This window comes from Lepidochelys kempii, chromosome 8 (genome assembly GCF_965140285.1).
Source record: "Lepidochelys kempii isolate rLepKem1 chromosome 8, rLepKem1.hap1, whole genome shotgun sequence".
NCBI lineage: Eukaryota > Metazoa > Chordata > Testudines > Cheloniidae > Lepidochelys > Lepidochelys kempii.
The window spans coordinates 1,726,449-1,754,161 of NC_136387.1; the positions used below are offsets into that span (position 1 = coordinate 1,726,449).

The 27,713-nt window shown below is 61.8% G+C and overlaps 1 protein-coding gene across 4 annotated transcripts in view; it reads right to left on the bottom strand.

Moving 5' to 3' along the window:
• Positions 1-11,162: 11,162 nt before the first annotated feature.
• Positions 11,163-27,713, bottom strand: part of CPLX2 (complexin 2) — a 72,634-nt gene continuing 56,083 nt past the window's right edge. For 3 of the 4 annotated variants that reach the window (XM_073355175.2, XM_073355176.2, XM_073355177.2), the window contains 3 exons: positions 23,079-23,194; positions 18,570-18,745; positions 11,163-15,447 (listed from right to left, as the gene is read on the bottom strand). In XM_073355175.2, coding sequence (XP_073211276.1) covers positions 15,250-15,447; positions 18,570-18,745; positions 23,079-23,109 — 405 coding nt within the window. In that variant the 5' untranslated portion in view covers positions 23,110-23,194 and the 3' untranslated portion in view covers positions 11,163-15,249. Of the gene's footprint in view, positions 15,448-18,569; positions 18,746-23,078; positions 23,195-27,713 lie in introns of those variants that run through there. The other variant, XM_073355178.2, reaches the window with a different exon arrangement.

Here is a 27,713-nt window from a genome sequence, read left to right on the forward strand (position 1 = left end):
ATGGGTCCATCTCCAGCTCCCCCGTACCCCCAGCCTGCACAGTCTGAGCCTAGAGCTGGCTGCCCGAGTCTGGGTTGGGCCAAAGCAAACTTGGCCCCTTTCTCCCCCCAGGAATAAACACTCCCTGGGGGAAAGCCCCCAAAGGTCAAAACCCAGGCTGTCTGGCTTCCTGGTGCCTTGCACAGGCCTGTCCCGGTGCCGTGTTTCCACCAGAGGGCAGTGTGCCCCCAGCCTTGCTCTCTGTGCCAGCTGGCCTCCCTGTCCCTATTGCATGGCCAGCTGGTGGCCAGTCTCCCCAGCCTTGTTCCCTCCTAACGAGGAGCGTGTCCCCGGGTCGTCTGCTTCAGGCCCTCTTCCAGAGCAGCGCCTTTCCCTTGGGCCAGAGCCGGGAGCGCAGGTGGCTGTGTCCTGCAGGGGCAGGGGCAGGGGGCAGAGACACAGCTGCTAATGGCAATGCTATTGGAAGGCTAACGAGCCGTGGGCCTTGTCCCTGTGGGCCCCTGCAGCATCTGATCAGCAAAGCTAGAGCTTAAACTCTCCAGGCCTTCGCTCCAGTCAGGCCCCTCCGCCGCCACCCTTCCCCAGCTCCCCTGCTCGGAGCAGCTGGGCTGTGTGCACTGTGGTCGTCGCCGGCCAGGGCTGCCAGCAGCTCTGTTCATAGCACCCAGGGGACCCCCGTGGGAATGGGGAGGGGGCATTACTGCCGCCACCCTTGTTCAGGGGCCTGTCCCCTACAGACTGGCCTCCCCACGGGCTGAGTGGTCAGCTGCCCTGGGTGGGCAGCGCTGGCATCGATCTCTGTGGCCCCCTGTGCCCAGAGCTACCAATGGGCAGGAGCTGGGCCGCTGGCCACGGGCCAGACAAGCAGCACCTCTGGGGGATGTGGTCTGTTCTTCCAGCCCAGCTCCATGATACCCCCTCCAGCGCCCTTGCCATCTGCAGCACCCCTCCCTGCTGCTGTCACTTGAACCACGCAGGCTCAGGGGCAGGAGTGCCGGGAGCTCCCAGGCACTTGGCAGCTCGCAGCAGCCTGCTGGATGCCCTGGGCCTTTCCCTCTAGCCTTGGGGGTTAAATGATCTGGAGCCTCAGCTGTTGTTAGAGCTGAGCGGGGCTGAGTGTAAGTGGAACTGCAGCCCCTGCGAGGAGTGACAGCAGCTGCATTTCTCTGAATGCTAATGGCCCCGAGCCCCGCGTACCCGGCAGCCGCCTCCACCCACCCACGCTGCCCTCTGCAGCAGCGGGCACCTGCTGCCAGCAGTGACAAGTGAGTGGCAGCACGGCTCCCACAGTGTCCCTACCCCACCCTGCGTCCTGGAAACAAGCACGGCCTGGTTGTCATGGTTCCCAAGGAAGGTGGCTTGTCTCTGGCCCTCCACCCGTGAGGAGAGCGTGGCTGGGGTGGGCCGGAGTCCAGCAGCCACTGCCGGTGGGGCCCTCTGCCCAGGGCCTGTTTGCAGCAGCTGCCCCAGAGAAAAGTCAGAAGCTAGTGAGGCTGCAGGAGCTTCTGCCTGGGGCAGCGAACGCTTGCAGTGCAGGGACAGAGAGGCTGGGACACCTCCCCCTGGCGGCACTCCTGCCCCGCTCACCACAATGCCCCCTGCCAGGGGACGCAGGCTGCTGGGAGTGGGGTGAGGCCAGGCAGGCCTCCGGGGGGAAGCCCCAGTGTAGGAGCGAGGAGCAGCAGCGCTGGCCACCCTACTGCCTACCCAGGGTTTGGCCCCCACAGCCCCTCCTGGGGCGGAGCTGCAACCCCTGTGCACCAGGTCACAGCACCACTCGCTTCGTTGGGGTCCCACTGCTCCCCTGGCCCCCGCAGGATTTGCAAGTGCAGGGGGCAGCATGCTCCCAGCAGTCATGGCCGCGCCAGGCTGGAACTCGTGGCTCTGAGTAGGATGGTGCCATCACAGTGCAGTCTGCCACTGCCCTCGGGGTAAGTACAAGCCCTGAAGACCACAGCTTCCAGCATGCAATGCTCTGTATCTACCCCCAGCCTGGCCACTGAGGTCTGTAGTTGCCCCCGGCCATGCCCCTAGCAGCGGGAAGCTGCTAGGCCTGGTCCCAGGCCTGGTGAGCAGCCAACAGCCCTGCACCCCGGCAGGCTCAGTAATTGCAGTGGGAGCAGGATTGCTGGGCACGGATCTCACTGCACTGGACCTGTCCTGGACCCCGGGGAGGGGAGTGTAATTCGGTTCGTGCTTAAAGGCCTGGGGAGCAGGTGAGGGGGGCTTGCAGCCCTCTGGGGCCTCTCTATACAGTTAATAATAAACTGGAAGGGAGCAGACCTAGAGGTTGCGGGGGCGGGGGAGAGGAGTGGGATCTGCAAGCCAGGAAACCAGGGGTCTGGTCCTGGCTCTGCCACTTAGTGTGTGACCTCAGGAGAGTGGCTTTGCTGCTCTGTGCCTCAGTTTCCCCTCTGCCCATTGGGTTGAGGGGCCACTGAAGATTTGTACAGTGCTTTGGCTGCCTGGGATGGAGGGGGTGGGGATGGGCACAATGCAATTGGAAACAGCTAGCCAAGCGGCGTGTCAGCTGGCTTGTTTTTAGAAGCTGGGCTGGGCTGGATTTGCGTGTGTTGCACGTGGGTGTCGTGTCCCTGCGTGTGAGATACAGTGCGTGTGCATGTCACACCTGCCTGTGCCCTTGCGGCCGTGTGTGTACCGGCCCAGAGCGCTGCAGAGGCAGCCGTGACAGCGGCACATGCGGTGGCCACGCGTGTTCCTGGAACACCAGCTGTTCCAGTACTTCCAGGAACGCCGTGACCCTGCCCCACTGATGGGACTGTGTGCGAGGTCATGCCGTACAGGGGCGTGACATTTTGAAGAGCCCTGCCCTGCCCGTCTCCCTCCCGCCCCCATGCATGGTGCAAGGTCGTGCCAGCAGGGGGGAGCGTTGCACTTTTCAAAATAGCATCCCCCCCCATCTGATACCGGACAAAACCACATCCGGTTTTGGCTCAGTTCCAGCCAGGGGATGAGCCTGGACGAGTGGCCGTAACACTGAGCGGTGGCCAGAAGTGGCAGAGGTGTTGGCAGGATAGCCCTCGCCTCCCTGAGGCCCACCCCCCATCTCCGAGGGCTGGAGGTGAAACCCCCTGAGTGCACCCTGGATGCTGGGACTTTGCTGACCATGGGCAGTGGGGGCTGTGGAGGAAAAGGGTGCGTGTGGGGGGGTGTTAAAAGGACATTTGTCTGTTGGACTGTGGGAAACTGAGGCAGGGGACCCTGCCCAGCTATTGAGGGGGGGGGTGGTTGCTTTTGAGCCATTGCTGTGGTGTTTTCCCACATTGATGCTGAGTTCCCTTCCCTGGGTTTTGTCAGTGCTGGCAGGGGGTTGAGCACTGGGAGGGCAAAGAGCTGTTGGAGCTAGAGGTCCGTGCAGGCCCCAGGCCAAATTGGTGTAAAGTGGCCCCGAGGTCAGGCTGGAAATGAGGAGAAGGGGTCTAGCCAGCAGAGGGGTGAGGCTCAGGACCAGCCGCCCCACAGGAGCAGCGGGGGCTAGAAACCTGCCTGGTGTTAAGCTGGAGCTTGCTGGATTTCTGAAGGGGCGGGGGTGCCATGACAGCAGGCTCTGGACGCTGACCCAGGAGATCCTTCCAGTCCTGTGTGCCTAGTTCAGGGGCCATTCCCTCCGGGTGCTCCCGCTCTGTGCCTGGGGCAGGAGTTGGCTCCGGGGCCTGGCTGGAGGGGGAGTTCCCCGGGGGGTGAGGGAGGGTGTCCTCAGCTCCGCTGGAGACATTCCCTGGCACTCACCGGGCTGGAAGTTCTTGCTGGAGCCCTCCCTGGGTCTTGTGCCTGGAAAGGCTCCTGCCCGGCTGTCGGCCATGTGAAGCTGCATCCAGACACGCTGACAGAGGCCCCGGGCTCCTTATCACAGCTCCCACCCCGAGGTCACAGCAGCCAATTTAATGCACTAAATAGCTTCGTATCACGCCTGTCAGCCGCGCTGCTGGGCACCGCCAGAGCAACTCGGGCTCCTTCCCTCTCCTGTGCATGGGGCTCCGCCACCTCTCTACTGGGCAGGGCACGATCTCCCCAAGGCGAGGGAGATAGAGAGTCACAAGGGGAAATGAGCTGCTCTGGCTCCTGCAGGGACGGGAGAAAACGCTGCAAGCCGGGCCCTTGCCTGGGCGTGCTGCAGCCTGGCGTGGGACACTCGGGCGCACCATGTCCTGGCCTCCGCCACTCACCTGTGCACGTGGCCCCCAGATGCTCATGGCTTTATTGAGAGCCCTCAGCGGAGGACAGGTGCTGGGCGCAGCCTCCCCTCTGCACAGGGCCCCAACCTCTTTTGGAGAGGAGACCAAGGGTGAGTCAGCCACCGAGCCAGCTGGGTGGGGGCTGGGAGGAGGTGATGAGGAAATTCCCAGAGGGGCCATGCCAAGATCCACGAGGCAAGGGCCAGGATTTGTGCCAGCATCCAGCTGCACCCCGCTTTCCCCTCGACTGGGCCCTGGGCCCCGGTGGGATTTGGTGCGGTTTCTTCCCCAGGGGCTGGCGAGGCAGGGCCCAAGCTGAGCTGTGCCCAGAAGCTAGCAGACAGGCATGAGCCCCAGCGAACGCCCCCAGTTCCTGGGGGCTGCATGGCATGTGCAGAGCCAGCTCCGTGCTTGCCTGCAGCCTCTGCCCAGGGGGGAGTGCAGGCGCAGGGAGGGGCCAGGTGAGCGCACATCCCTGGCCGTTGGATGGAGACCTCGCGGGCTGGATCTCTATCATATTCCCAGCTGGATATTTTCTCCCGACAAATGGCTTTTCTTGGTGATTGCTCTGCCATAACTGCATGGATTTTGGCTGGCAGTCAAGCCGAGCTCTGCAGCGAAAGGAGGGCGGAACAATGGGAGGTCTCAGGCCAGCTCAGGGCAGAGAAGCCCATTTGAGGCTGGCAGCCTCCAATCACCGTTAAAGTGACAGTGCTCCCCTGCCCTCCAGCACCCTGTGGGTGGGGCTCACGGGAAGGGGGCTATGCCCAGTGGTCCCCAGGATCGGGGCAGGGGCCTGAATTCCCTGCACTCAGAGACGGGGGCCTGCTTGTGGGAGGGGGAAGTCTGGGAGTGTCCCTAGTCTCAGGATTGCCCCCTCCTTCCAGCGACAGGCCAGACAGCCCCGTGGCCGCCCGCCGCCCTCCTGGAGCCCAGACGAGGGCAGCAGGCTCTTTCTGTGTGGTTGGACTTGGGCACCTCATCCTGCCCCAGGGCAGAGGTCATGGCTAGCTCCCATTTCTCCGGTCCTGCACGGTCTCTGCTCTCGCCTTCCTCCGTGCACTGCGGGCTTGACCGACTCTCTGCTACCCAGGCGGGGCTAAGGGTCTGGTTCCCCAGGAGGACAGCTCAGATCTTGGGGGGCCGAGCCCGCCCCAGCCTGGCTCCAACTCGAACTCGCGGGAGCTGGTCACAGCAAGAGTCGGGGAAGGGGAGTGGTCGCTACGGCTTGCCTGGTGTATCTGCCCAGCTCCTTGGCCCCAGCCCCAGGGGCACAACCAGAGGTTTCCAAAGGAGGGGCTGAGAGGTGCATGGGTCCCCCCCTTGGCATTGCTGCGATCTCCCCTCCCACCAGAGAGACCTTGACTGCTGCGACTTCTCACCCCTTCCCTCCCTGTCTATAGCCAAGGAACGGGGCTGGGCCCTGGCCCCTCCTCATTGAACCCCTGCCTGACCCTTTGCCCCATCTCAGTGCTAGTCACAATGCCGACTGGCCGCACTCGCTCTCTGGACACCCCCCAAAGCCAGTGCATCGCCGTCCCTCCAATAGGCCCCCCAGGCCTTTTCCCTCTCCACGCAGGGATCCGGGGGGAGAGGCCGCAGAGACGCCAACGGCCTGGGGCCGGTGCGGGTCACCTACAGTCCCACCCGCCTGGCTGGCGGGACTTGGGAACATTCGATTTTTATTTTCTTGTAATTTTGACAGATAAAAGCACTGTTTGTTTGTCAGCATTGTTTTAACCAGTTCCGGTTTTAAATGTTCACAGTTGTGGGAAATTATGGGCAGGGGTGGGGCGCGGGGAAGAGGGGTCATGGCCCTCTCACTTTTGAAAGTGGATGGGCCCAGCCTGGCCCTACCCCTCCTCTCCCCCTGAGGCCCCACTCCCTGGCCAGGGCAGAAGCTGGAGCCTGGCCCAGGTAAGAGCCACGCAGGCCGTTGTGGGGAGCCGGGGACCTTCCACCGGCTCTGCACAGGGGGCCCAAGGGGTGGGGACACGGGCCGGGGGCTGCTCTTGACCCCCCCATCCCAGCAGGTGGAGGTTCCACAGCTCCCAGCCTGCCTCTGGCTTCCAGAGCTTGGCCAGGGGGCAGGGCCCTGGGGGCAGAGGAGGGGCAGGGGTGGAGCCACAGAGGGGGCGGAGCCCTGTGGCACCCCCCCCCACTATTAAGAAGAAGCTGTCGCCCCTGATTATAGGGAGAGGTCGGACGATGGGGGGGGTCAGACAATAATTATTAAATGACAATAGATGTTGAGATTCAAAAAGTGAAAGCTTTATAGAATATCAGGGTTGGAAGGGACCTCAGAAGGTCATCTAGCCCAACCCCCTGCACAAAGCAGGGCCAATCCCCAATTTTTGGGCTGATCCCTAAATGACCCCCTCAAGGATTGAACTCACAACCCTGGGTTTAGGAGGCTAACACTCAAACCACTAAGCTATCCATCTCCAAAACACAAGCTGTTAACATCACGTGTCAAAACATCCCAAGTAAATCTCCTTAGCGCCACCATTCTCCAGCCGGGTCTGACGCCCGGTGCCTCTCTGCACATTTCACTGTGAGCGATGGAAGGCTTTGCTCCTTGCGTTGTGTGCGCGTGGGGTGCAGGCAGACGACCAGTGCCTGAGCCGCGGTCTCTGCCCCAAGTGGGCAGACACAGAGCAGCGCCCGCCCCAGGGCCCAGCGGGTGGAGGGAGCTGAAGGCAGCTGCCCAGCAATGGCAGGCTGACCCGAGGGGTGTGGCTGTGGTCGAATCCAAGCAGCTCCCAAGGGCCGAGGCCGGGGATGCTCTGTGGCTAGCTCTGCCAGTGTTACTGATTATGGCTATTATGTTCATTTCATTAGGTGAAGGACTAGGCCCTCCGGCCTGGAGAGCTACTATTATCCCCACCCCCATCTAATTGCCGCCTTGGGCTTGCTCGCCTTCGCAGCAGTCAGCAGCGATTGTCTCCGGCTGGTGCCAGCGTGCCCCAGGGATGGGCAGCCAAGCGCTAAGGCAGGATGTCTCGGGTGTCTCCTCCGGATCCTGAGGCAAAGGGCCTGGCTGTCTGGGGTCTACCCGTGTGAGGAGCTGGGGTAGGTGCACTCGCTTGGCTCCAAACCTGCCCTTGGGGTTTGGGGGATGCTTCATGCCTGTCGTGGCTGCAGGTCTCAGTGTCTGGCCAGGCTGGGCTGCGATGCTGCCAGGAAAACCTGGGGCTCCCACAGTTCAGTCTCCCCCAAGCTCTGTGCTGCAAACAACAGCGTCCAAACAACCCAACTGAGGCCACGGTGGCCAGGCTGACAGTGCAGGCAGGGGCCTTCCGGAAGAACATGAGAACCGCCAGACTGGGTCAGCCCAATGGCCCACCCAGCCCAGTGTCCTGTCTGCCGCCAGCGGCCAGTGCCGGGTGCTTCAGAGGGAGTGAACAGAACAGAGCAGTTATCGAGTGATCCGTCCCCTGACCTCTGGTCCAAGTTTCTGGCAGTCAGAGGCTTAGGGAAACCTGGAACATGGGGTTGTGTCCCTGCCCATCCTGGCTAACAACCATTGATGGACCTGTCCTCCAGGAACTTACCTAGTTCTTGTTTAAACCCAGTTATACTTTTGGTCTTCACAACATCCCCTGGCAACAAGTTCCACAGGTTGACTGTGTGTTGTGTGAAGAAACACTTCCTTTGGTTTGCTTTAAACCTGCTGCCTCTTAATTTCCTTGGGTGACCCCTGGTTCTTATGTTATGGGAAGTGGTAAATAGCACATCCCTAGTCACTCTCTCCACATCAGCCAAGATTTATGGACCTCTCTCATCTCCCCCTGAGTCGTCTCTTTTCCAAGCTGAACAGTCCCAGGCTTATTAATCTCTCCTCATACGGAAGCCGTTCCACACCCCTCATCATTTGTGTTGCTCTTGTCTGCAGCTTTCCCAATTTGAATGTTATCTTTTTTTAGATGGGGCAATGACGACTACATGCAGTATTCAAGGGGTGGGCATACCATGGATTCACGTTGTGGCAGAATGATATTTTCTGTCCTATTATCTATCCCTTTTCTAATGGTTCCTAATACTCTGTTTGCTGTTTTGACTGCAGCTGCAAGTTGAGTGGATGTTTTCAGAGAACTAGCCACAATGACTCCAAGATCTCTTGCTTGAGTGGTAACAGCTAATTCAGACCCATCATTTTATATACATAGTTGGGATGATGTTTTCCAATGTGCATTGCTTTGCATTTATCAACGTTGAATTTCATCTGCCATTTTGTTGCCCAGTCACCCAGTTTTGTGAGATCCCTTGTAGCTCTTCGAAGTCTGCATTGGGATGAACTATCTTGAGTAATTCTGTATCATCTGCAAACTTTGCCACCTCCCTGTTTAGCCCTTTTCCCAGATCATTTATGAATATATTGAACTGCACAGGTCCCAGTACAGATCCTCGGGGGACTCTGCTGTTTACCTCTCTGCATTGTGATAAAGGGGGGATGCCAGCCCCAGCCTTCTCCATCCTCCGGGGGGCAAGTCCCGGGTGATGGGTTAGTGCAGGGATGGCCAACCTGAGCCTGAGAAAGGAGCCAGAATTTACCAATGTACATTGCTAAAGAGCCCCAGTAATAGGTCAGCAGCCCCCCCCATCAGCTCCTGCCCCTGCTCCCAGCGCCTCCTACCCACCGGCAGCCCCGCTGATCAGCACCTCCCCTTCCCTCCCCGCACCTCCCGATCAGCTGTTTCATGGCGTGCAGGAGGCTGGGGAGGGAGGAGGAGCGAGGGCACGGCAGGCTCAGGGGAGGGCATGGGAAGGGAGGGAGTGGGGGGCAGGGCCTGGGGCAGAGCCAGGGGTTGAGCAGGGAGCACCCCCCCAGCACACTGGAAAGTTGGCGCCTGTAACTCCAGCCCCGGAGTCGGTGCCTCGACAGGGAGCCACCTGTTAACGTCTGAGGAGCCGCGTGGGGCTCCGGAGCCCCAGGCTGGCCCCCCCTGGGTTAGTGGGCACAGGGCCGGGAGGTGGCCGGGGCCGTGCCGCAGGCAGCATCTGCTCACGGGGAGCACCCCCGCGGGTCGGGTACCTGCTCCATGGGGAGGTGCTGGCAAAGCGAAGGATGCTGAAGGGAGCTGCTTGCCTGGGAGCTCCATGACAATCCTGGAGCCAGGCTGGTGTGCTCCTGGAGCCTGGCTAAGCTTCCCAGTGCAGAATGTCGCTGTGGCTGGAGTGACATGGTTTTAATGAGGACCTAGTGCTGTCCCCGGCAGACTCCAGTCCAGGAGGCACAGAAATGCGGGTCCCTTTGGATGCAGGGCAGCAGCGGGGAACCCCGACGTCCTGCTCCCACACAGCTTCCTGGGCAATGGCTCTCAGGGATGGAGAATGCCAGGAGCAGCTTGTTGGCACAACGTTGCCGGGCCGGTGCTGAGCGCTGGCAGGTTGTGCTCCGCTTGGCCAAATTCACTGAGCTGAGCAGCCCAGGATGCTGGGAACCATCTGCTCTCGAAGAGCCTGCGGGGGCAGCAGGTCGCAGCTCCTGGGCAGAGCTACAAGCCCCACCATGCTGCTTGGCAACGGGTCCGGGTACATCAGAGCGAGTACGAATGGGGGACTGTGCTGGGGTGGGGTGGGGGCAGGAGGGAATCCCCCTGGGGGCCCACCCTCACAGGCTCTGTCTACCCTGCAGTTAAACACCTGCAGCTGGCTTGGCTTGGGCTGCAGATTTGGGGCCTGTGAAACTCGGCCGGCATGAGCCTCATGGGTCGCGGGTCGCAATACTGCGTGCTCTGGGAGTTAGGGGCAATGACCGAGTCGGGAGAGGCCAGCTGACGTCCATGCACCTGATGGTGTGTGCAGAGTGCTTGGGGCAGATCTGCAACGGTATTTAGGTGCCTAACGATGCAGCTGGCAGGATTTTCAGAAGTGCCTGGGTGCCTAACTCCCAATGGAAACTCTGCCAGCTCCTCTCCTCTCCATCCTCTTTCCCCCGCTGGGAGTTGGGCTCCTGGGCATCTAGTGACAGTTTTCAGAAGGGCCTAGCCCCTAGCTGCCATCCCGGGAGTCACGCACCCAGCTTGGGGCACTAGCTGTCCTGCACCGCTAGGCACCTAAACACCTTTAACAGTCTGTCCCTTTGTGCCTACCTGGGTCCATTCGCTGCAGGGCACCAGCTGCCAGCTGCAGTCCAAGGGGCTGCTTTTTAAGGCTCCAGCCCTAACAATGGTGATTTGCACCTCATGTAGAGTCGCCCTGTATTGCAGATGGAGAAAGGGAGACCGGAGGTGACTTGCTCAAGGTCATGGGGGAGGTGTTTGCGGAGCCAGGAGCACAGCTCCGGAGTCCCTGGCTGCCTGCCCTCCGTGCAGGCCAATAGCTCACAGCTCTAACGACATCAGTTTCAAGGCGATGGGACTGCATGTCAGCCGATGGGTGCACTGCAGGGCGCGGCGGGCGGCTGTCCCAGAGCCCTGGGCAGCAGTGCCAATGCCCCCTGCCACTTCCCCAGACTGTCAGCTTATGCCAGGAAAGAGCAGGTCGTGCTGATAGAAAGGGCTGCAAAGTTTTCCCTCTCTGGCCAGCCCCTCTGCCCCTGCCTCACAGTCCCAGTCCCTCCAGCTGAGTGTCATGGGGATGCAGTCTCCTTCCCCAGGGCCTCCCTAGGTGGAGCCCTGTGATGAGAGCGCAGGCCTCAGCCACCACCTGCCTCCTCCCGCCTCAGCCCTGTAATCGGCCCTTGGTCCCCCACCTCCAGTCCCGCCCGTGCTGGAGCTGCTCAGGCTGGAGTCTCTCCCTGCCCCCCAGCTCTGCTTTGCTCCCTGTCCTGCTGCCCTACCTTGTGGCCCCTTCGGAAAGGCAGCTCCCCTCTGGATCCGGGTCAGGCCCAGGAACGCTGGGAGCCCTTGGCGCCCCCGGCAGTGCAGACACTGGCCGTACTGATCCGTTCTGGGCCCACCTGGGGGGTGGGGGGGGCTGTCCCAGCTTGCGGGCCGCAGCGCACTCAGGTCAGACGTAGGGCAACGTACAAATTCCTTTATTTTATTATTTCGTCGAAGACTAGTTGGAGTGGGATGGTCACCGCATGGCTGGCAAGGGACCCCTGCCTGGGCCGGCCCCTGTCCCAAGAGCACTTCTCAGGTGGGTGTGAGCACCAGGAGATCAGGGGGCAGGGAAAGGTTAGGGCCCTTCTGTGCCCCATGAGTTTCTGCAGAGAAGCTAGTGGCTGAGAGGGGGTTGGTGGATCAGGAGGGGGTGTATTCTGTGGGTTGGGGGGTCAGTGCAGGGTCACACATCCAGCAACTGAAGGAACCCTCCTCCCTGGTGCTCTAGTGTGCTCCCCGGAGCTCTCCCCGTCTGGGGGGGCCTGTCCCCCTCCTTATGTGGTCAGCCAGCCCCCGGGGTGGGTGGGGGGCTGCGCTGGGCAGCACTATCAGGGGGCTGGGCAGGGGAGAATGGATCCAGCAGTCTGGTGGGCTAACGTGCAGGACTTTACATTCCCCACATCGAGCAAGTGAGCTTGGCTCAGCCCCAGGGCTGGTGTCGCTGCCAGCAGGTGAGAGCTAGAGGGGGCGCTGGGATGCCCCTGGAGGCTCTGGCGACGCTCTGCCGGCCGGCCGGCCCCAGGGCACGGGCGGGAACACAAGCAAAGCGTGCGCAGGCGTCCACCCACCCACAGGCGCACATCCAGCCGTGTACACGCACGCTCCCTGTCACGCCTACTGTCCCCTTGCTCAGGTGCAAACGGCACATGGTTCGGTGCGCAGGCATGCTCTCATGCGCCAGACAGCCGTATTTGTACACTCATTTGCACACGCACTCAAAGCCACAAACACGCGAGCCCTCTCTCTCTCTCTCTCTCTCTCACACACAAGATTGGGGCTTCTCTCCTGTCAGTTTCCAGGTGGGGAGGAAAAGCCTGTGACAAGAATCGAGCCCCTTTGAAACGCCCTTGTGGCACAGCCAGGAGAAACCCTGCTGCTGTGTCCTGGGCCTGCAGCCCCTTTGGGGAGCGGGGGGGTCCTCACGTACCCACCCTAGCTGCAGGGACTTGGCCTTGTGAGCTGCTGGCCGGCCCCTCATCTCACCAAGCCGTGAAGTACAGCTGCTCAGGCCCGCACGACCCCGGGGCAGCCAGCTGTGCGGTCGGCTCCAGTCGCCCTCCTCCGCAGAGGGTCGCAGGCCTCTCGGTCTAGTGGTAAAAGTATAAACCAAACGCAGGCCGCCCCAGGGGGAGCCCGGGTCTGGCGGATCAGCCCTTTGCCCCATGGTGGAGTTTGTGTTTATTGCAGGTTGCAGACATCAGCCATTCAGCCCTGGGAGCGTCAGACAATGGAAGCAGCTGAAACGAGCTGGGGGGAGCCCTGGGCAGCGCAGCAGGTGACCCCCACTCTCCCTCCTTGCGGGCACGTGGGGAAAATACACAGCAGCGGTGCCGCAGTGCATGGTGCTTCACTGCCCAACGGGTGATGGGCAGGCCCCTCACCCGACATGAGGGGGGCCCTGGAACCACATGGTCACTGCAGCCCCACCCCCTCCCGGTTCACTTTATTTACACAGATGTTACATACATTGTGTGTCTCCCCCCGCCCCCGCCTGGCCTCAGGCCCCCAGCCCCATTGTCCCCCCATTCCCCTGCTCTTGTCAGCCCTGGCTGCGGGTGCCAAAGGGCCAGTGCCATCGACCCGCACAGTGCCCCCCCTCCTAGTCCTGGGCCCCTGCCCCCCCCCGTTGCCCCTCCTGGCACTGGGGTCCCTTGGGCCATGGGGTGACCATCTGGTGCAGTGACTAGCAGACAGGATGAGAGGGTTGGGGTGAGTGTACCCTGTTACACAAACACTAATGCGGAAACACACATGGGCCAAGGGTGGCCTGAGACGTGGACGCTGGGGGCCGGGGGCTCCCGCCCGGTTCTGCTCCTTTGCGCAGGCTTGGAGCACGGCGGCGCGGCTCGCTGGCATGCGTTGCATGTATTGCAGTCTAACTGATATGGCTTTAACTATCGGAGAAGGACACAGACGCGAGCGAGACTTTGTGGCTTCTCTCAGACTCAACCCGCAGGCAAAAACAAAACCCCTGGAAAAGGGAAACCCTGGGATGCAATCGGGAACTCCCACCCCAAGCAAAGAAACCCCTTTGGGAAACAGGAGACAAGTCCTGGGCCTCTGAACCCGCCTCAGGGCATGGGGTGGGACTGTCTCTGCTGGTGAGAGCTCGGGCGGGCAGCTCTCGGCCGCTTCGCTCTGCCTGGCTCAGCACTGCTGCAGCTGGGCAATGAGCTTGCAGCCCGGGCTAGGCGCAGGAGAGGCTGCCTGTGTCCTTGGGCGGGCTGGTGCTGCCGTGGAGGGAAGAGCCAGGGCTGGTTTGCCCTGGTGATGGGGGGAGCTCCCTGGAGCCATGCAGGGGCAGATTGGCGCCCAGAGGCAGGAGCCATGAGCCAGAGATACCAGCAGGGGCCGAGCGTGGCAGAAGGACAGGTCCCTCCAGCCAGGGCTCAGTGTATGTCAGTGGGCACGGGTGCCCAGATACCACAGCGATGGGCATAGCAGGAATGTGGGCGAGGGCCAGGGTGTGAAGTGTGCTGAGTGGGACCCCCCTGGAGGCTGCTCAGCCTTGCCACGGGCTGCCCGCAGCCAGCTCAGGGCAGCGCTGGGGAGACAGGTGCTGGCAGCCTTGCCATAATGGGAATCGTTGGGTAGGGGACACCCGGAGGGCTAACTGCTGCGTCCGCCCTCTGGGCTCCAGCCTTGCAACATGCTAGGATCGTCCCCAGACCCAAGACCCCCCCCACACACTCCTTGTGCAGCGGGGCTGGGAGCGGAGGCGGGAACCCCCAGTTCCTTGGGCCCAACTCTGGCCCTTGTTTTTTTTATAAATCTCCTCCCCAACCATTTGCCCTAATGGGCAGGGTCTTGAATATGGCAAAGGTGCTCGGCTTGATCCCCCCAAGGGCCGAGCTCGGCCAGGGACGCCCATACGGGCTCGGCTTGGCTGGAGACATGCGGGGGACGTGACTCCCGGGGCACAGGCATGGCTGGGGTCGCGCCTGGGCCTGCGGAGGGGTTGGGGGCAGAGGCAGAGTGGTGAGGAAGGCTTCATCTTTCCTTCCGGCCCCCCCAGTCCCACCAGTTGCCCTGCTGCCCCGGGGCAGGGTTATCTGGGGAGTCCACGTGTCCCCCTGTGTACCGCAGCCCCTGCTCCAGGGCTCTCCCCGGTGATTGCTGCGGCAGGCGAGGGGCAGCGTGTGGCTGCCCAGCACCAGGGGAGGGGCTGGACCCAACAGCCCCTTCCTGAAGCCCAAACAAAATGCAACAGAAATGGGCACAGCAGCTGGGGGGCGGGGCGGGGGGCAGAGCTGTGGGGCGGCGCCGCTGGGAGCCAGGCCTGTAGCCCACCATGTCCCCTCTGCGCCAGCCCCCAGGATGGCCCCTGGAACCTGGCCCGGCAGGACATCTACAGCCACCAGCTGCAGAGCTGGAACGGGCCAGGGTTGCTTTGCTCCATGGGCTGAGACCAGGCAGGGCCGGGGTTGTGGGGGGCACAGCCCCCAGCCTGCGGGTGCTCTCCTGATGCCAGCACATCCCTAACCCCTGGCAGTAGGCAGGCAGTGTGGGACTGAGGAATGTCTGAAGTTAGTGAAGGGCAGGGACGGGGCATGGAGAGCGGGCAGAGCCGTGCCTTTCCCTACCGTCTGCCCCACCCTCCGGCCGACATGAGGTTACTGCAGTGAATTTGGTCCCAGTTCGCCCCCCACGCCCGGGGGGATTTGCCAAGCAACCGGCTGGCACTTTGGCACAACAGAACTCCGACTCCGTATGGCTGAGGGGCGAGGGAGGAAGGGGGAGCCCTGGGCTCCTGGCAGTGCCCAGCCTGGGGCTCCGGCTGCCCGGAGCTCAGCAGGCGGGGGGTGGGTTTTGGTCTGGTTGCCTCGTCCGCCCCACTGGAGCAGCGAGGGGTTCTGGGCACAGGGGACACATCTGGGATCTTCCCTTCGAAACTGAGTTGGAACAAAAACCAAATGAAATAAAAGAAATGAAAATCCCCCCCCCCGGTCCAGTGCGCCCCAGTGTGTGGGGGTGGGCCCGGGCGGGGGGGTGGCGCGGGGCTGTTACTTCTTGAACATGTCCTGGAGGGGCCCGGGCAGGTACTTGAGCACCGTGTCCAGGATGCTCTCCTCCTCCTCCTCCTCCTCGTCCCCGCAGCCCGCCGGGATGGCTTTCTTGGGGCGCGTCAGGCTGCCCTCGCACGGCTGCTCCATCGCCGCCTTCTCCTCTGCCTCCTTCTCCTCTTTCTTCTTCAGGCCGTACTGTGGGGCAGAGACAGACCGGGCCTCTCAGTGCCTGGGGAGCCCCTCTCCTCTGGGGCCAGGTCTGCAGCCACTGGCCTGCCCCAGCATGTGCAGTGCTGTGAGTGTGCAGACAGGTGTGCAAATGCACACACACCTCTCTGCGGGTCTGAACACATGCCAGCCCAGCAGAGAGCAGCCTTCCCGTCCATTGCTGATACCCTCAGTGAGCCCCTCCCTGTGAGCCCGCGGCGGGTAACAGCCAGAGCCTAGCACAGCAAGGGGGATTGGCACTGCCATGACGCCAGCCTTGGGCATGTGTCTGGCCAGGCCCACGTTCCTTCACCACCCAGCCAACTACCCTGCCTGCCTCTCCGGGGCGGGCTGGGGGATGCGCTTTGGTCTGTCATGTTTCTAATGCCCACCACCCTGGCATCTAGGTGCTGCTGTCTCCATAAGAAAAAAGCCCGTGAGCAGCGGTGCCCAGAGCGTTGCCCGGGCCGTGCAGGCCGCCTGCCAGGCTCCCGGGGCAGGTGTGGGCCGAAGCCCATCACAGCCACTCATCCTTTCCTCATTTTCCTCCCACAGGCGAGAACGGGGCAGACGGCCAGGCCCAGCTTGCAAAGCGACCAGGCTCCCCGTCCCCAGCTGCCCTGGGGCGCCTCCGGCCACGCAAAGGACACGGTGCAGCTCCCCCCACTCCCGCACGGGCTAAAGGAGGAACCGGCTGGCAGAGCCCCGCTGCCTGAAATCGCCTGTTCCCATCTGTCTCGGCTCACAGGATATTGGAGGCATCTGTGATTAGAGTCGGGCTTCCCCAGCGTCTGGGCCGAGGCAGCTCCTGGCGCGATGTGGCCATGTTATCTGCTCCTCAGCGGGTTATTAAAGATGGCAGATAGCGAGCGACAATTCCAGGCTGTCATGCGGCCGCTTGCAGCAGGCGGGGGAGATAAGGACCCCCCCCCAGCCCACCCCCGTTCCAAGCTAATCCCCTGCTGCGGTGGCAGGAGGGGCGCGTAGCGAGGGTGGGGCAGAGTTTCGGAGCAGTTGCGAAGGGGGAGAATCTCTGGGGCAGCTTTTCCCCAGTCAGGTCTTGCTGCCTCTCACAGTGTCACCAGTGAGAAAGGGGCCAAGCCTCGGCTGTGTCCAAACCCAGGCTCAAAGGCAGCAGCACCCGGGGCTCCTGCTGCAAGGGCTGGCCAGGCCAGGGAGGGGGCCATAGGCAGGTGGGTTTTGTGTGTGCCAGAGGGGCTCTGTGGGAGCAAGTGTGTAGCTGTGTGCGCAGCAGTGGGTGTGTGAAGGTGCAGGGGGCACTCTGGGGATGCGTACGGAGGGGTGTGTGAGACCCCGGATGTGCCAAGGGGTGTGTGTGCTGGAGCAGGGTCCCCCTCCATGCAGAGGAGGGTAGGGGTGTTACACCAGGGCGGGTAACACGTGCACTGTGCCTGGCCCCAGGGAACCGTCGTTAATTTACCAGCATTTCACTGCTGCTCAGGTGCTTTGGGCCAGGGACATGCTCTGCCTGTGGCTCCCATGGGCCCGGGTTTGACGGGCTCTAGGACACCAGAGCCCCAGCTCCGCCCTGCTCCCCGCAGCGAGCTCAGCAAGGGCCTCCCCTGCCATGCAGAGAACAGGCCCAGGGAGGGCAGTGGCTCGCTTCTCCCAGCCCGAGACGGGAACTGTGTCTCCATGGCCCAGTCTGTCCTCCCCATCTTTGCTCAGGCTGCCACTTAGTGCCAATGGGGATGTGGCTCTTTAGTGATGGGGACCCTGCCCTACTAAGCACCAGGCTAAGACCCACCAAGCTCATTGCATACATGGGCCACCCATGGGAGTAACACTCCCTGCCCACCTGGGGCAGGTTGGATCCCACAGCATAGAGGGGAAATGACGCATTTGGCCTCCCCCGCCCGAGTCCCCAGCCTCCTCCCCTTCCTGACTTCCCAGAAGAGGAGCTGTGCAGAGTTCCCCCCCATGCCCGGAGCAAGGCTGGAGAATGTGCGGCTTGTCACCAGTGCAGCTGCCCTGGCTGCAGCCAGCTGAGAAACCATGCAAGAATCCCTAGGCCTGGACATTGGCCATGGCACAGAGACCCCAACCCTAAACCTGGGCAGTGTGCCCGGCACAGGGATCCGTGGCAGCGAGCACAGGACAGGACACTGACTTCCCCTTGGAGCTCAGCACACTGGCGAAGAGATGAGCCGGGATCAGGCAGGCCCCCGGGCAGGGAGTCAGTGATCCAGTGCACAGAACTCTGCACCCCACGGCCTCCCCGACGCCGTGTGTGCAGGACGCACCATCTCCTTCATTGACATGGGACCTGCCGCCCTTCTCGTTACAGGTGGAAGTCGCAGCCCTTGGGACGCAGAGGGCTGGCGGTTGCATGGGAGCTACGCAGTCAGAGAGCGGCCAGATGAAATCCCTGCAGCCACAAGCCCTCCCCTCTGTGCCCACTGAAAAACCCTATTGCTCCCACCACGTCCGGCGGGGCAGAGCACCAGGGGCCTGGGGGCCGGTTCTGCCCCACCCCACAGAGCTCAGAGAGCAGTTCCTTTGCCTTTTGCACTTCAAAACTAGCCTGGTCAGTTCCCCTGCCTGGCTCCAGGCTCAGTTCTACTCACTGGTGGAGCCCAGATGCCCTAAACCACCACCCTCTACATCACAAGCCTACCGGTCTCAGAGCCCAGGCGGGACGGGGATCAGAACAGGACGGGGAGCAGCGTGGGCAGCATGCTCAGCACAGGGCCAGGAGGGGCGAAGGAGGCGAGCGGCGTTCAGGGGTGTCGTATGGGAGGTTCCTGCAGAACTGCTGCATGTCTGGCTGAGCCGGAGTCACTCGAGCCCCGCCCCATGGGGCTGTCCAGAGTCTGGCACTGGGAGGGGGCAGAGGGGCGCTGAGCCAGCTCCGGGGTGTTTGCAGCGGCGGGAGGGAGCAGCAGCTGCCGGGGTGGCCCCGTGACTGCCCAGAGCAGGGAGTCCCTCTCTACTTGGCCCTGCTATGGCCCCAGCTTGATCACAGCGCCAGCCCCCGAGCCATCTCCGCACAGGGCTCCCCCCACTCCCGCATGGGCCCATCAGGCTGTGGCTGGGCACCGTCTGTGTGACACAGTCACACTCCAGCCCCGCTGCCCCGCCTCACCCACCTTATCCCGGATCTGTTGCCGGACCTTCTCCCTCTCGGCTTCCATCCTGGCGTGCTTGGCCTTCCGCTCCTCTTCCTGCTGGCGAAGGGCTTCTTGCCGCTCCTCCTCCTTCTTCTGAGCGTCGGGATCCTTCTCTTCCTCTCCGCCCAGCATCTTCCCCATGTCCTTGGTGGCCCCTGCACAGGACACACCAGGCAGCATGGGAAGGGGGGCAAGGCTGCGGCCGGGGCTCAGGGCTCCCCAAGCAGATGCCCCCCTCCAATAGCTGCCTGGCGCCATCCCCTGCCGGCCCCCGCCTGGCCGCAGCCAGGAGGGGCAGAACTGGGAGAGGCAGGAAGGCGACTAGGGAATGAGACGCTGCTGCAGCTCACCAGCGGCCTGGGGCTGCCCTGCCCCTCCTCCAGTGCAGTCATTTACACCAGTGCGAATGAGCGTGTCACAGGCGGGACTGACGTATCTCCCTGTCTGTCCCTCATTCCTGTCTGCCCAGCAGCCGCGCTGTATTTATCCCATAACGCCCCTGGGGGCCAGGCAGGGCTGTACCCCATCTGGCAGCTGGGGCAGGGAGGCCCGGAGAACAGGCTCTACCCAGGGCATCTGGGGCGGGGTCTCCCAGCACTCACGGGGCCTGGCCTGGAGACCAGCAGGAGCCCTGACTCATAGCTGGACTGCCGGGACCCCGTAAACTGGCAGCCGAGGGGCTTGGGGCACAGAGTAACCCTGGAGTGAGTCTGGGAAGTGCCAGCTGCCAGCACCGGAGCCAGGCATTCAGCAGCGCAGGCTGGTGGGCTGGGAACCCAGCTCTCTCCTGTCATTGAGGCGCAGCTGCAGGGCGGCAGGGTGCCAGCGAGGCTCCCAAGACAGCGTCTCGGGGAATCCCCCTCTGCTACGCAGGGGGCAGTGTCCACACCCGGCGCCTGCTGATTCGTTTTCAAACTGGCTGCAGCATGGCTCTGAACAAAGAGCCCTGCTCCGCAGCAGAGCCAGGCTGCGGGACGGCCGGGGCTCTGTGCCAGGCTGGGTCTGGCCCGTGCCCTTCAGCCGAGGAATTACAGGCGCCTCAATGGAGGGAGGGAGGCTCCGCCAAGAGCAGGAGGGCAGGCAAGCGTGACATGGCGCCTGGAAAAGCCGGGAAGATCCGTGGGAGATTCTGCACAGGCACCTGCCCCTGAGACATCCCAAAGGCCGCAGCCTGCCACACAGACACCCCCTCCCCCGGGAAGCAGTAGCCAGGAGAGAAGACTTGGGGGCGATTGTGGACAGGACGTTCGCTGACTCCCGGGTTGCAATGAGCCCTGGCAGGGCACCCAGCCGGTGCAGTTTGGGGGCTGCATGGGCAGGGGGGGCTGTGTGCAGGCCTCGGCTGGGACCACCCCTTCCTAGTTGGGCTCCCCTTTGAGGAGCTGAACGGGGGACACGATTGCAAAGCAGCCCCCATGTGCAGACACAGCCCATTTGGCAGGGGGCGGGGAGCCTCAGGGCCTGGCAAAGGCAGTCCAGCCTGGACAAACGGTAAGGAAATGTCCAGGAGGGAACAGTCTTACCCTGGGCAGGGCTAGAGGGGCTCCCTTGGGGTGCGTCCCACAGCCTCGGAGCTGGGCAGGGCCAGCAAGGAGGCAGCCAGAGGTGGGTGATGGCAAAGGGACAACGTGGCCAAGCATCAGTGGCAGCTAATGCCAAAGGAGCGGGGATGCAGGGAGCCGGGCCAGGGGACAGCCAGAGGGGAGGGGGCAGCCAGGCTGTGGCCCAAGGAGCGGCTCCCCTCGCCCCTCCCTGCTCCGATGGGAGGCAGATTGATGTGTTTTGACAGCAGAGACGGCGAGTTTACAGGTTAGCAATGGGAGCAGCGAGCAAACAGGCGACCCACGGCTCAGCTCAAGTGCCTTCTCCCGGGAGGGGCCGCGGCAGGTCTGGCCCGGTGCTGGGCAGAGACGTGAGCCACAGAGCTGTGCAAGTCACTCAGCATGGAACCCCGGAGCCGCAGGTCACGAGTGGAGACCCCCCAGATGGGGAGAGACCCTCCACACCTCTCTGGGTGGGAACCTGGACCCCCCCGGGCGCTTCTGGGTGGGCGCCCAGGTGCACTGCCAGACCCTCCCGGCAAAGCCCACGGAGCTGGTGGTGAAGTTTTGTCCCCCACGAATGCAAAGGCAAGAACCTGAGCAGACCAGTCGTGAGCTAGCGAGATGCCGAGGAGAAGGGTCCCTGGACGCGCAGCCAGATCCCTGTCCTGGGCCCAGCACGGCCTCAGAGAGAGCAGGCCCCCTGGGGCCTTTCCTGCCACCTTCTGTGCCAGGGCCAGGCTGAGGGGCTCCCCCTTCCACAGTGGAGCTGCCCAGCCGCTGCAGATGCCAGGCTCCCCTGGCACCCAGCCAGTGAGGACCAGCACAGAGACTGCTGGGGGGCTACTGCCCGCAGTGCTGGGCAAGGGGGCGAGGCTGTGCTGCAGACCCACAGTGTGGCATGAGGCGTACCTTGGAGAGGGCAGGCCCAGGGCCCAGCGGGAGGTGGGGCAGCCGGTGCCCGTGCCGGGGAGTGCCCGGGGGCACCAGGCTGGAAGCAGCAGCAGAAGGCTGGGGTGTGACCATGTCTCGCGAGGCCCCATCAGGCTAGGCAGCCCTGGCAACATGCCACCCACTGCTGATACAGAGCTGCCCTGCCCCCCCGCCCCCGCCCCACACGCATCCAGCATCAGGCCTGGGGCTGGGGAGCAGACATTGCGGAGCTGGGGCGCCCCCCGCAGAGAGGGCAAGCCCTCAGAGCACCCTGAGCACCCAGCCTGGTGCCCAGTGATCCCTGGTGCAGTGTGCTGGTCCCTGCCAAGCAGCCTCCCCATGCAGGGACCAGCTCTCCCAGCTGGAGCTGCTCCAGGCTGGCCCCTCGCCCAGGCCAGTGAGGCCAGTGCTGCAGCCTAGAGCCAGGAGGGCAGCGCGTGGCAGCGGTCTGGGGGCTGGGCTGGGGCTGAGCTCGCTGTGGGGAGAACGGCAGAGATGCCATGGAGGAAGGTGCTGGGTTCCGGGTGTTCCAGTTCTGCCTGTCCTAGGGAGCTGGGTCTCTGGACTGCCGGCAGGGGGCTTTCCCCGTGGGGCAGGGCAGCAGCGTGACCGTCTCCTCTCAGACACCCGCGGCCCACCGTCATGTCCTGTGGCTCCGCTCTGCCCCTCGGCCGACGCTCTGGGCCGTGCTTGCAGCCCCAGCCCCACTGGCTGCTCTCTCTGCTGTGTCCTGCCCCTCCCCGGCCTCCCCTGTCACTGCACTCTCCTTCGGTGCCAGGTGCCCTGCTGTTCCCCCGGAGAATCCAGGGGGGTTGGTTTATTCTTACATAGCTGCTGGGCTGTCCCCGTGTCGCTGACCATGCCAGGCCCCTGGGCTCTGCAAACCACTCAGTTTAGTGTCTCTTGTGACTCCACGGGGAAGGGAGCTGCCTCCCCAGGGCCCTTCACATCACTGTCAAGCTACAATGACCTCAACCAGACAGGGATTCCCGATCAGCCAGGGGCTGCTCAGGGGAGGGCAGCCCAGTGGGACTGAGGTCAAGTCTCAGCTCTCCCACAAGCACCCTGAGCTGCCGTGGGCAAGTCTGTTCAATGGGAATCAAAGCCCTGGCCCGTCTTCCCAGGGGGGTGGGAGGGTAAATCCATTACAGACTGGGAGGGGCTCAGATACAAGAGTCACGGGGGCCAGGCAAGTCCCTTCGCTAGGACCCCAACACAAACCAACTCCACTAGCCAGGGTGACAAGGGAAAACGCCAGCCAGTCAGCGAGGCTGGTGGCCCTGGGAACCCTTGTGGCTAACGGCCTCACCTGGCAGCAGGAAAATCAAAACCCCACTGGAAGTTCCCCTCAGTGTGTGATGCCAGAGCTCTGAGTATGAAACAGTTCAGGGATTAAAACAGCTGCCACCTCTGTCCTGCTACAGCTGTTCTCAGCCTGTCGTTATCTAGCCCTTCCGTGTGGCTAGCACCCACCCCCGTCTGCCTGCCTGGGGCTCGCCGGTGAGTTATACCGGGGACTTCCCAGGGTCTCAAAGCTGCGGGCTCCATTCCCAGCAGAGTCGAGCTGCCGGACCCCCAGGGTGAGTGAGCGGGGGCTATTGCTGAAGCGGGGACGGGCTGGGGTGGAGGGTTTGTCAGCTCTCCAGGTATTCCAGGCACTTCCTGGCCCGCCAGCCTGATGCCAGGGGTACAGGATCCCTGCTGCTTCTGGCTCTTTCACGGGATGGGACGCGAGGGAATAGCAGCATGGCCGTTAGAGAGAGACCGGGGAGCTGGTGCATGGGACCACAGCTGGACTCGGCTCCCCTGGGAGAACTCCCTACACCTGGCTCCTGGCACCCAGGTGGCACGTAGACAGAGAGAAACAATCCACATGGGTCTCCCCCTTTAGCAGCAGCCTTTGAGACAGTCCTAGGCCAAGCTCTCCTCAGTGTGGGACCCTTTCTCAGACACCCAGCCAGGAGGGCGTGGGGCAGGCAGGCGGGCACGATCCAAATATGAAGAACAGACTTACCCCCTAATGCTTGTTTCATTACAAAGTCCATGCTGCTGGGCCGGATCAGTGCGCTCTAGACCACAGCAGAATTCTCATCCAGTGCTGTGGGCCGGACTCCTAGGATCAGGTGCCACCTGGCCGGGAAGGAGAGACACAGTGAGATGGGCTGAGAGCCAGTGCAGAGGCCTTTGTGACGAAGTGGGACTGTTCTTAATGTTTCCTCTGAATAGTGTGGGGGTGCCTCAGTTTACCCTATGCAGTTCTTAAATATCTAGGTGGTGGGGTAAGGGTGTATGATCATTGCAGAGCCCTAGAGGGCAGGTGTGTGCAGGGGGCTGGACACAGAGAATGGCCGACACCCTGTTTCCTGGCAACTGACGGCCTGGGCCCTTCCCCCCTGCAAGGTGAGAGCTAAAGGGTTGGAGAACAAAGGAATCCGGTGACCTCCTGGCCCGGGAAAGGGACAAAGCCCAGAGGAGGAGGGGCTGGAGGGAGTTTCAGTTTGGGACTGGCTGGGACATGGAGTGAAGGGCAGACGTGGTTGTCTGGCTCACTGCCCCCCAAAATGGACCCGGCTGAGGGGTCCTGTTCTCTGTACCTACAAGCTCTGTGTTAGACCATGTTCCTGTCGTCTAATAAACCTTCTGTTTTACTGGCTGGCTGAGAGTCACGACTGACTGCGGAGTTGGGGTGCAGGACCCTCTGGCTTCCCCAGGATCCCCACCTGGGCGGACTCGCTGTACACGGAGGGGCAGAGGATGCTGAATGCTCCGAGGTCAGGCCCGGGAAGGTGGAAGACAGGCTGCTCCCAGAGAGGAGACTTCCCCAGAGTCCTGCCTGGCTTCATGGGGAGCAGTTCCAGAGCATCGCCCGGGGACCCCCTGACAGCCAGTACTCCAGAGCCTGGGGCAAGGAGCGGTGGGGTAACCTTGCTCTTGTGATTAGCCCTAGTCTTTGCTGGCGCAGTCAGGCCCAAAGGGAACCATGTCACACTCACCAGAGGCGGTGATAGGGCGGGGGAAAGGAATTGCTATTGAGATGCAAATCGTGGGCCAGATTCTGCTCTCACTTGCAATGGTGTAAATCAGGATTAACTCCACTGACATCACTTTCAGGCCCCAATCTTCCTGCACAATCCCCACGGAAGCCTATGGCGCATACGATGACGGGGTGAGCTTGTCTCCGGGGCCAAAGGGAGGTGACTGTAGGGATGAAGTGCAGCAGGCCACGTGGGACTGCGCGGGACACTCCAGTTTGACCCAGATGGATACAGGCCAACACATGCAGAATCCCTGGCATCCAGAACCGAAAGTGGGTGCCCAGGGCTGTGTTCCTGGCCCCCGCTCACCAGCTGCCTTCGCAGGATTAGTCATGGATCCACTCAGGGAAATAATTAGACTGATAAATACAAGCCGGCTCTTTCTCTCTCATGCACCTCCCGCACACCTAGTCTACCTCTCACACGCTCACCCCACGCTCAGTGTGCGATTGTCCACACACACACACACTTTACACCACAGCAGCTTCAGACAGACTTACAACCACCCTGCTTCCCACTTGCTGGAAGGATCCAGGGCTCCTGTCTGCCAACTGCTGGCCAGACAGCCAGAGGGGACAAAGCCAGCTGGCAGCTCGCCCCAGCCTGGCTGGAATAGCCGCATGACACACCGTGGCCACCACCCAGCCCCCCGCATACAATGGAGCCCTGGATGGAACTAAGCTCTTTTCAGTTGGCAGCTGTACAGAGACGTATGGCTGTTTTTCTGCCTCAGGGACCCACGTGGGGTCCGGGATGGATACTGGAGTGACCCTGTGTTTGGCTGCTGTGGGTTCATGGTACAATGAGCTGGCCGGACTGTGTGGGCACCTCTGCTAACTGGCGGGGGAGCAGATCTGCTCTGGTGCTGCTAAAGAGATTTGCTAGATGCCAGGAAAGAAGCGACAAGCCCAGCTACCACTTAGCAAAGCTGCAGCTTTCAGCCCAGAGGTTTCCTGCTTCACACCTGTCTGCCTCGTTATTTACATGGCCCCATTATCACAGTGAGCCGCTGGTGCCCCTGCGAGGTAAGGCAGTGCTGTCAGGGTCCTTTTATGGGTGAGGAGCTGAGGCACTAAGTGCCTTGCCCCAAATCAGTTGGGGAGTCTGTGGCAGGGCAGGTTATTGAGCCCAGGTCTCCTGGGTCCTAGGCCAGTGCCCTGACCACTAGGCCATCCTGCCCCTCAAACCCCAGCTGGGGACAGATTCCCCTCAAACAGCTGAAAGGTGGCTTCCCCTCTCCTTACGCTGTTTCCATTGGAGCATCCTCACTTCCTGTCAATCCCCTGTCCTCTTCTTGTAGTAACCTGACATTGCTCTTTGCATCAGGACTACCTGGGGTACCTTGCTGTAGCGCCTAGGAGCCTAGTCATGGCCTAGGACCCCATCGTGCTAGGTGCTGTACAAGCACAGAGTCCCTGCTCTATCTGAACCAAAACTCCACCTGTGCAAACAAAGGCCCAAGGACATTGATAAACCTCCGACGCCTCCCTACTGCAGAAGTCGTGCAGAATATTCCCGACAGTCTGCAACTACTGGATGGGTGCAAACCCCACGGAGGGTGTGGCTAGGAGTCACAGGCCCAGAGTGAGAATGGGAACTCTGAGCACTGCTTTAGGCTGCTGCACTGTCTCCCCAGGGCATAGGTGCAAGTCCCATCGCTTGGGACATTTAACCCTAGGCTGACTGAAGCACCAGCTGCACTGTCCCTGGGAGACAGTTCTTGAGGCTCTGCTTCTGCACACCAGGTTGCAGCCTATTCGAGTGGCTGCATTTCCAGATGGGGCTTTACAACAGTGAAAGGCACAAGCTTGACTGGAGGCCCATCCAGAGATTGCTCATTGCACCCTGCCTACTTTCTGGAGCGACGCCCTCTGGGAGCACCTCGTTCTCGGCTGTGGGGTTAAGTGACTGGAAACAAGCAGGGATTTGATCCTTCGCGGGCCAGCGGAATGTGCCCAGAACCATTTGACGTGAGGGCAGGCAGCACGGCCGTGATGCCAATGACTCACGCACGACCGATCTAACATGCAGATCAGCGCCTTCCTTTCCCTTTCAGAAGGGTTCCGTGTTCCTAACTCCTCTTTGCATATCTCCAGAACCATGCAGGAGACCCCTGGAAGAGCTCCAGCCCATTCCATCCAGTGATGATGGGCAGCTCCTAGACTTAAGGTTGCCTGACGTGTCCCATCATAAGACCCAGTATTCAGCTGCTTGTAAATTTGACAAAGTTTAACCATTTGGGACTTTTCTGAATGTTTCAGCAAAAATGATTCAGCCACTTCTCACAAGGCGATTGGGGGTAGCACCCTGGTGTCAGGAACGTGCCTTTTGTCTTCCCCAGGGAAATCTGCCCAAGTTTGGAACTGCTGGAAACGGCTGTTCACACGAGCTCGGTAAAACCTTTTTAGGGTTCAGCAGCCAACTTCTCTGCAGAGTCCGTCTGCACTGAGCATGCTGCATCCCCTCGCAGCGTCTACATGCCAACAGGACTGCCCGCGCTCTGTCCCCATGGAGCAACTGCGCATGCTCCCTCCCAGGGCTGAACAGCTGCCAGGGAACTCTGCTGGCTGCCTGGACGGGATGGAGCCCGGCATGCCCTGGCCAGACAATGGGCCAAATTCAGCCCTCACGTAAATGGAGACCACTCCTATCAGAGTCCGTGGCGAGTGCCCCTGCTTATGCCCAGCTCCTTATTTGCCCCAGTGTATGAATTGATGCCCCCTCATCCCTCCCGCTCTGCAGCAGGAGACAGCCGGCAGAGGAGACTGCCCTCAGCTGGGTTCTCAGGAGGCTGTTTCCATCGTAATGTGGAAGCCAGCTCAGCATTTTCCATTTCCTCGTGCCCCCTGTGAGCCCCTGGATACAGAGGCCAAGTCTCCCCGATAGCCTTTGCCAGCTTAGCCGTGTCAGCCAGGGGTGTGTGATGAGGTGTGATCCCTGCTGGCAAAAGCTCCTTGTGTAGACACAGCTATAGCTGCAAAATGGCATTTTTGCCACTACAGAGTATTTTGCTTGAGGGGCTGATACAAGCCCTGCTCGCACAAACCATGGAATCAGCTGCATCCAGGCTGGAGTGCTTTGCTGGTGTAATGTGCCTGGATAGCTAACCCGGCAGAGTGCTCCGAGTACAGTCCTGGCCAGCACACGTGGAGAACAGAGGGACTCCCTTCGGTACCAAGCCCCATGCCTACACTTGCTTGTTGAACTGGAGGGCCAGCTCTGCGGTAAACACTAGAGGGCAGCACGGCCCCATTAGCCCTGCTGCTCTGGGGTAGGGGTTCTTGCAGTTCCACCCAATTTCTATTCTACACGGGAACATCTGAAGCTGGAATGAAGCCTGCCGCTTTGGGGAGTGTCCATGGAGGTTTGTCTCAAGCGGTGCTTCCAGCAGCCCAGGGAACGGGTGTTACGGTTGCAGTCACACATTTGCACTCTTACCATGGCCTGGCCTGGGCCCTGGGGCCTGGCCGCTGGAAGGTTTGGGGAACGCCTGGGGTCTACACACACCGATTCCCTGCTTAGTCCTGCTGGCCTGGCAGCCGATTTAGTAATTGATTAAAGCAGAAACAGTTCGATCCGTCCCCACCCTCCGACAGCAGGATCTCCCAGCCGGC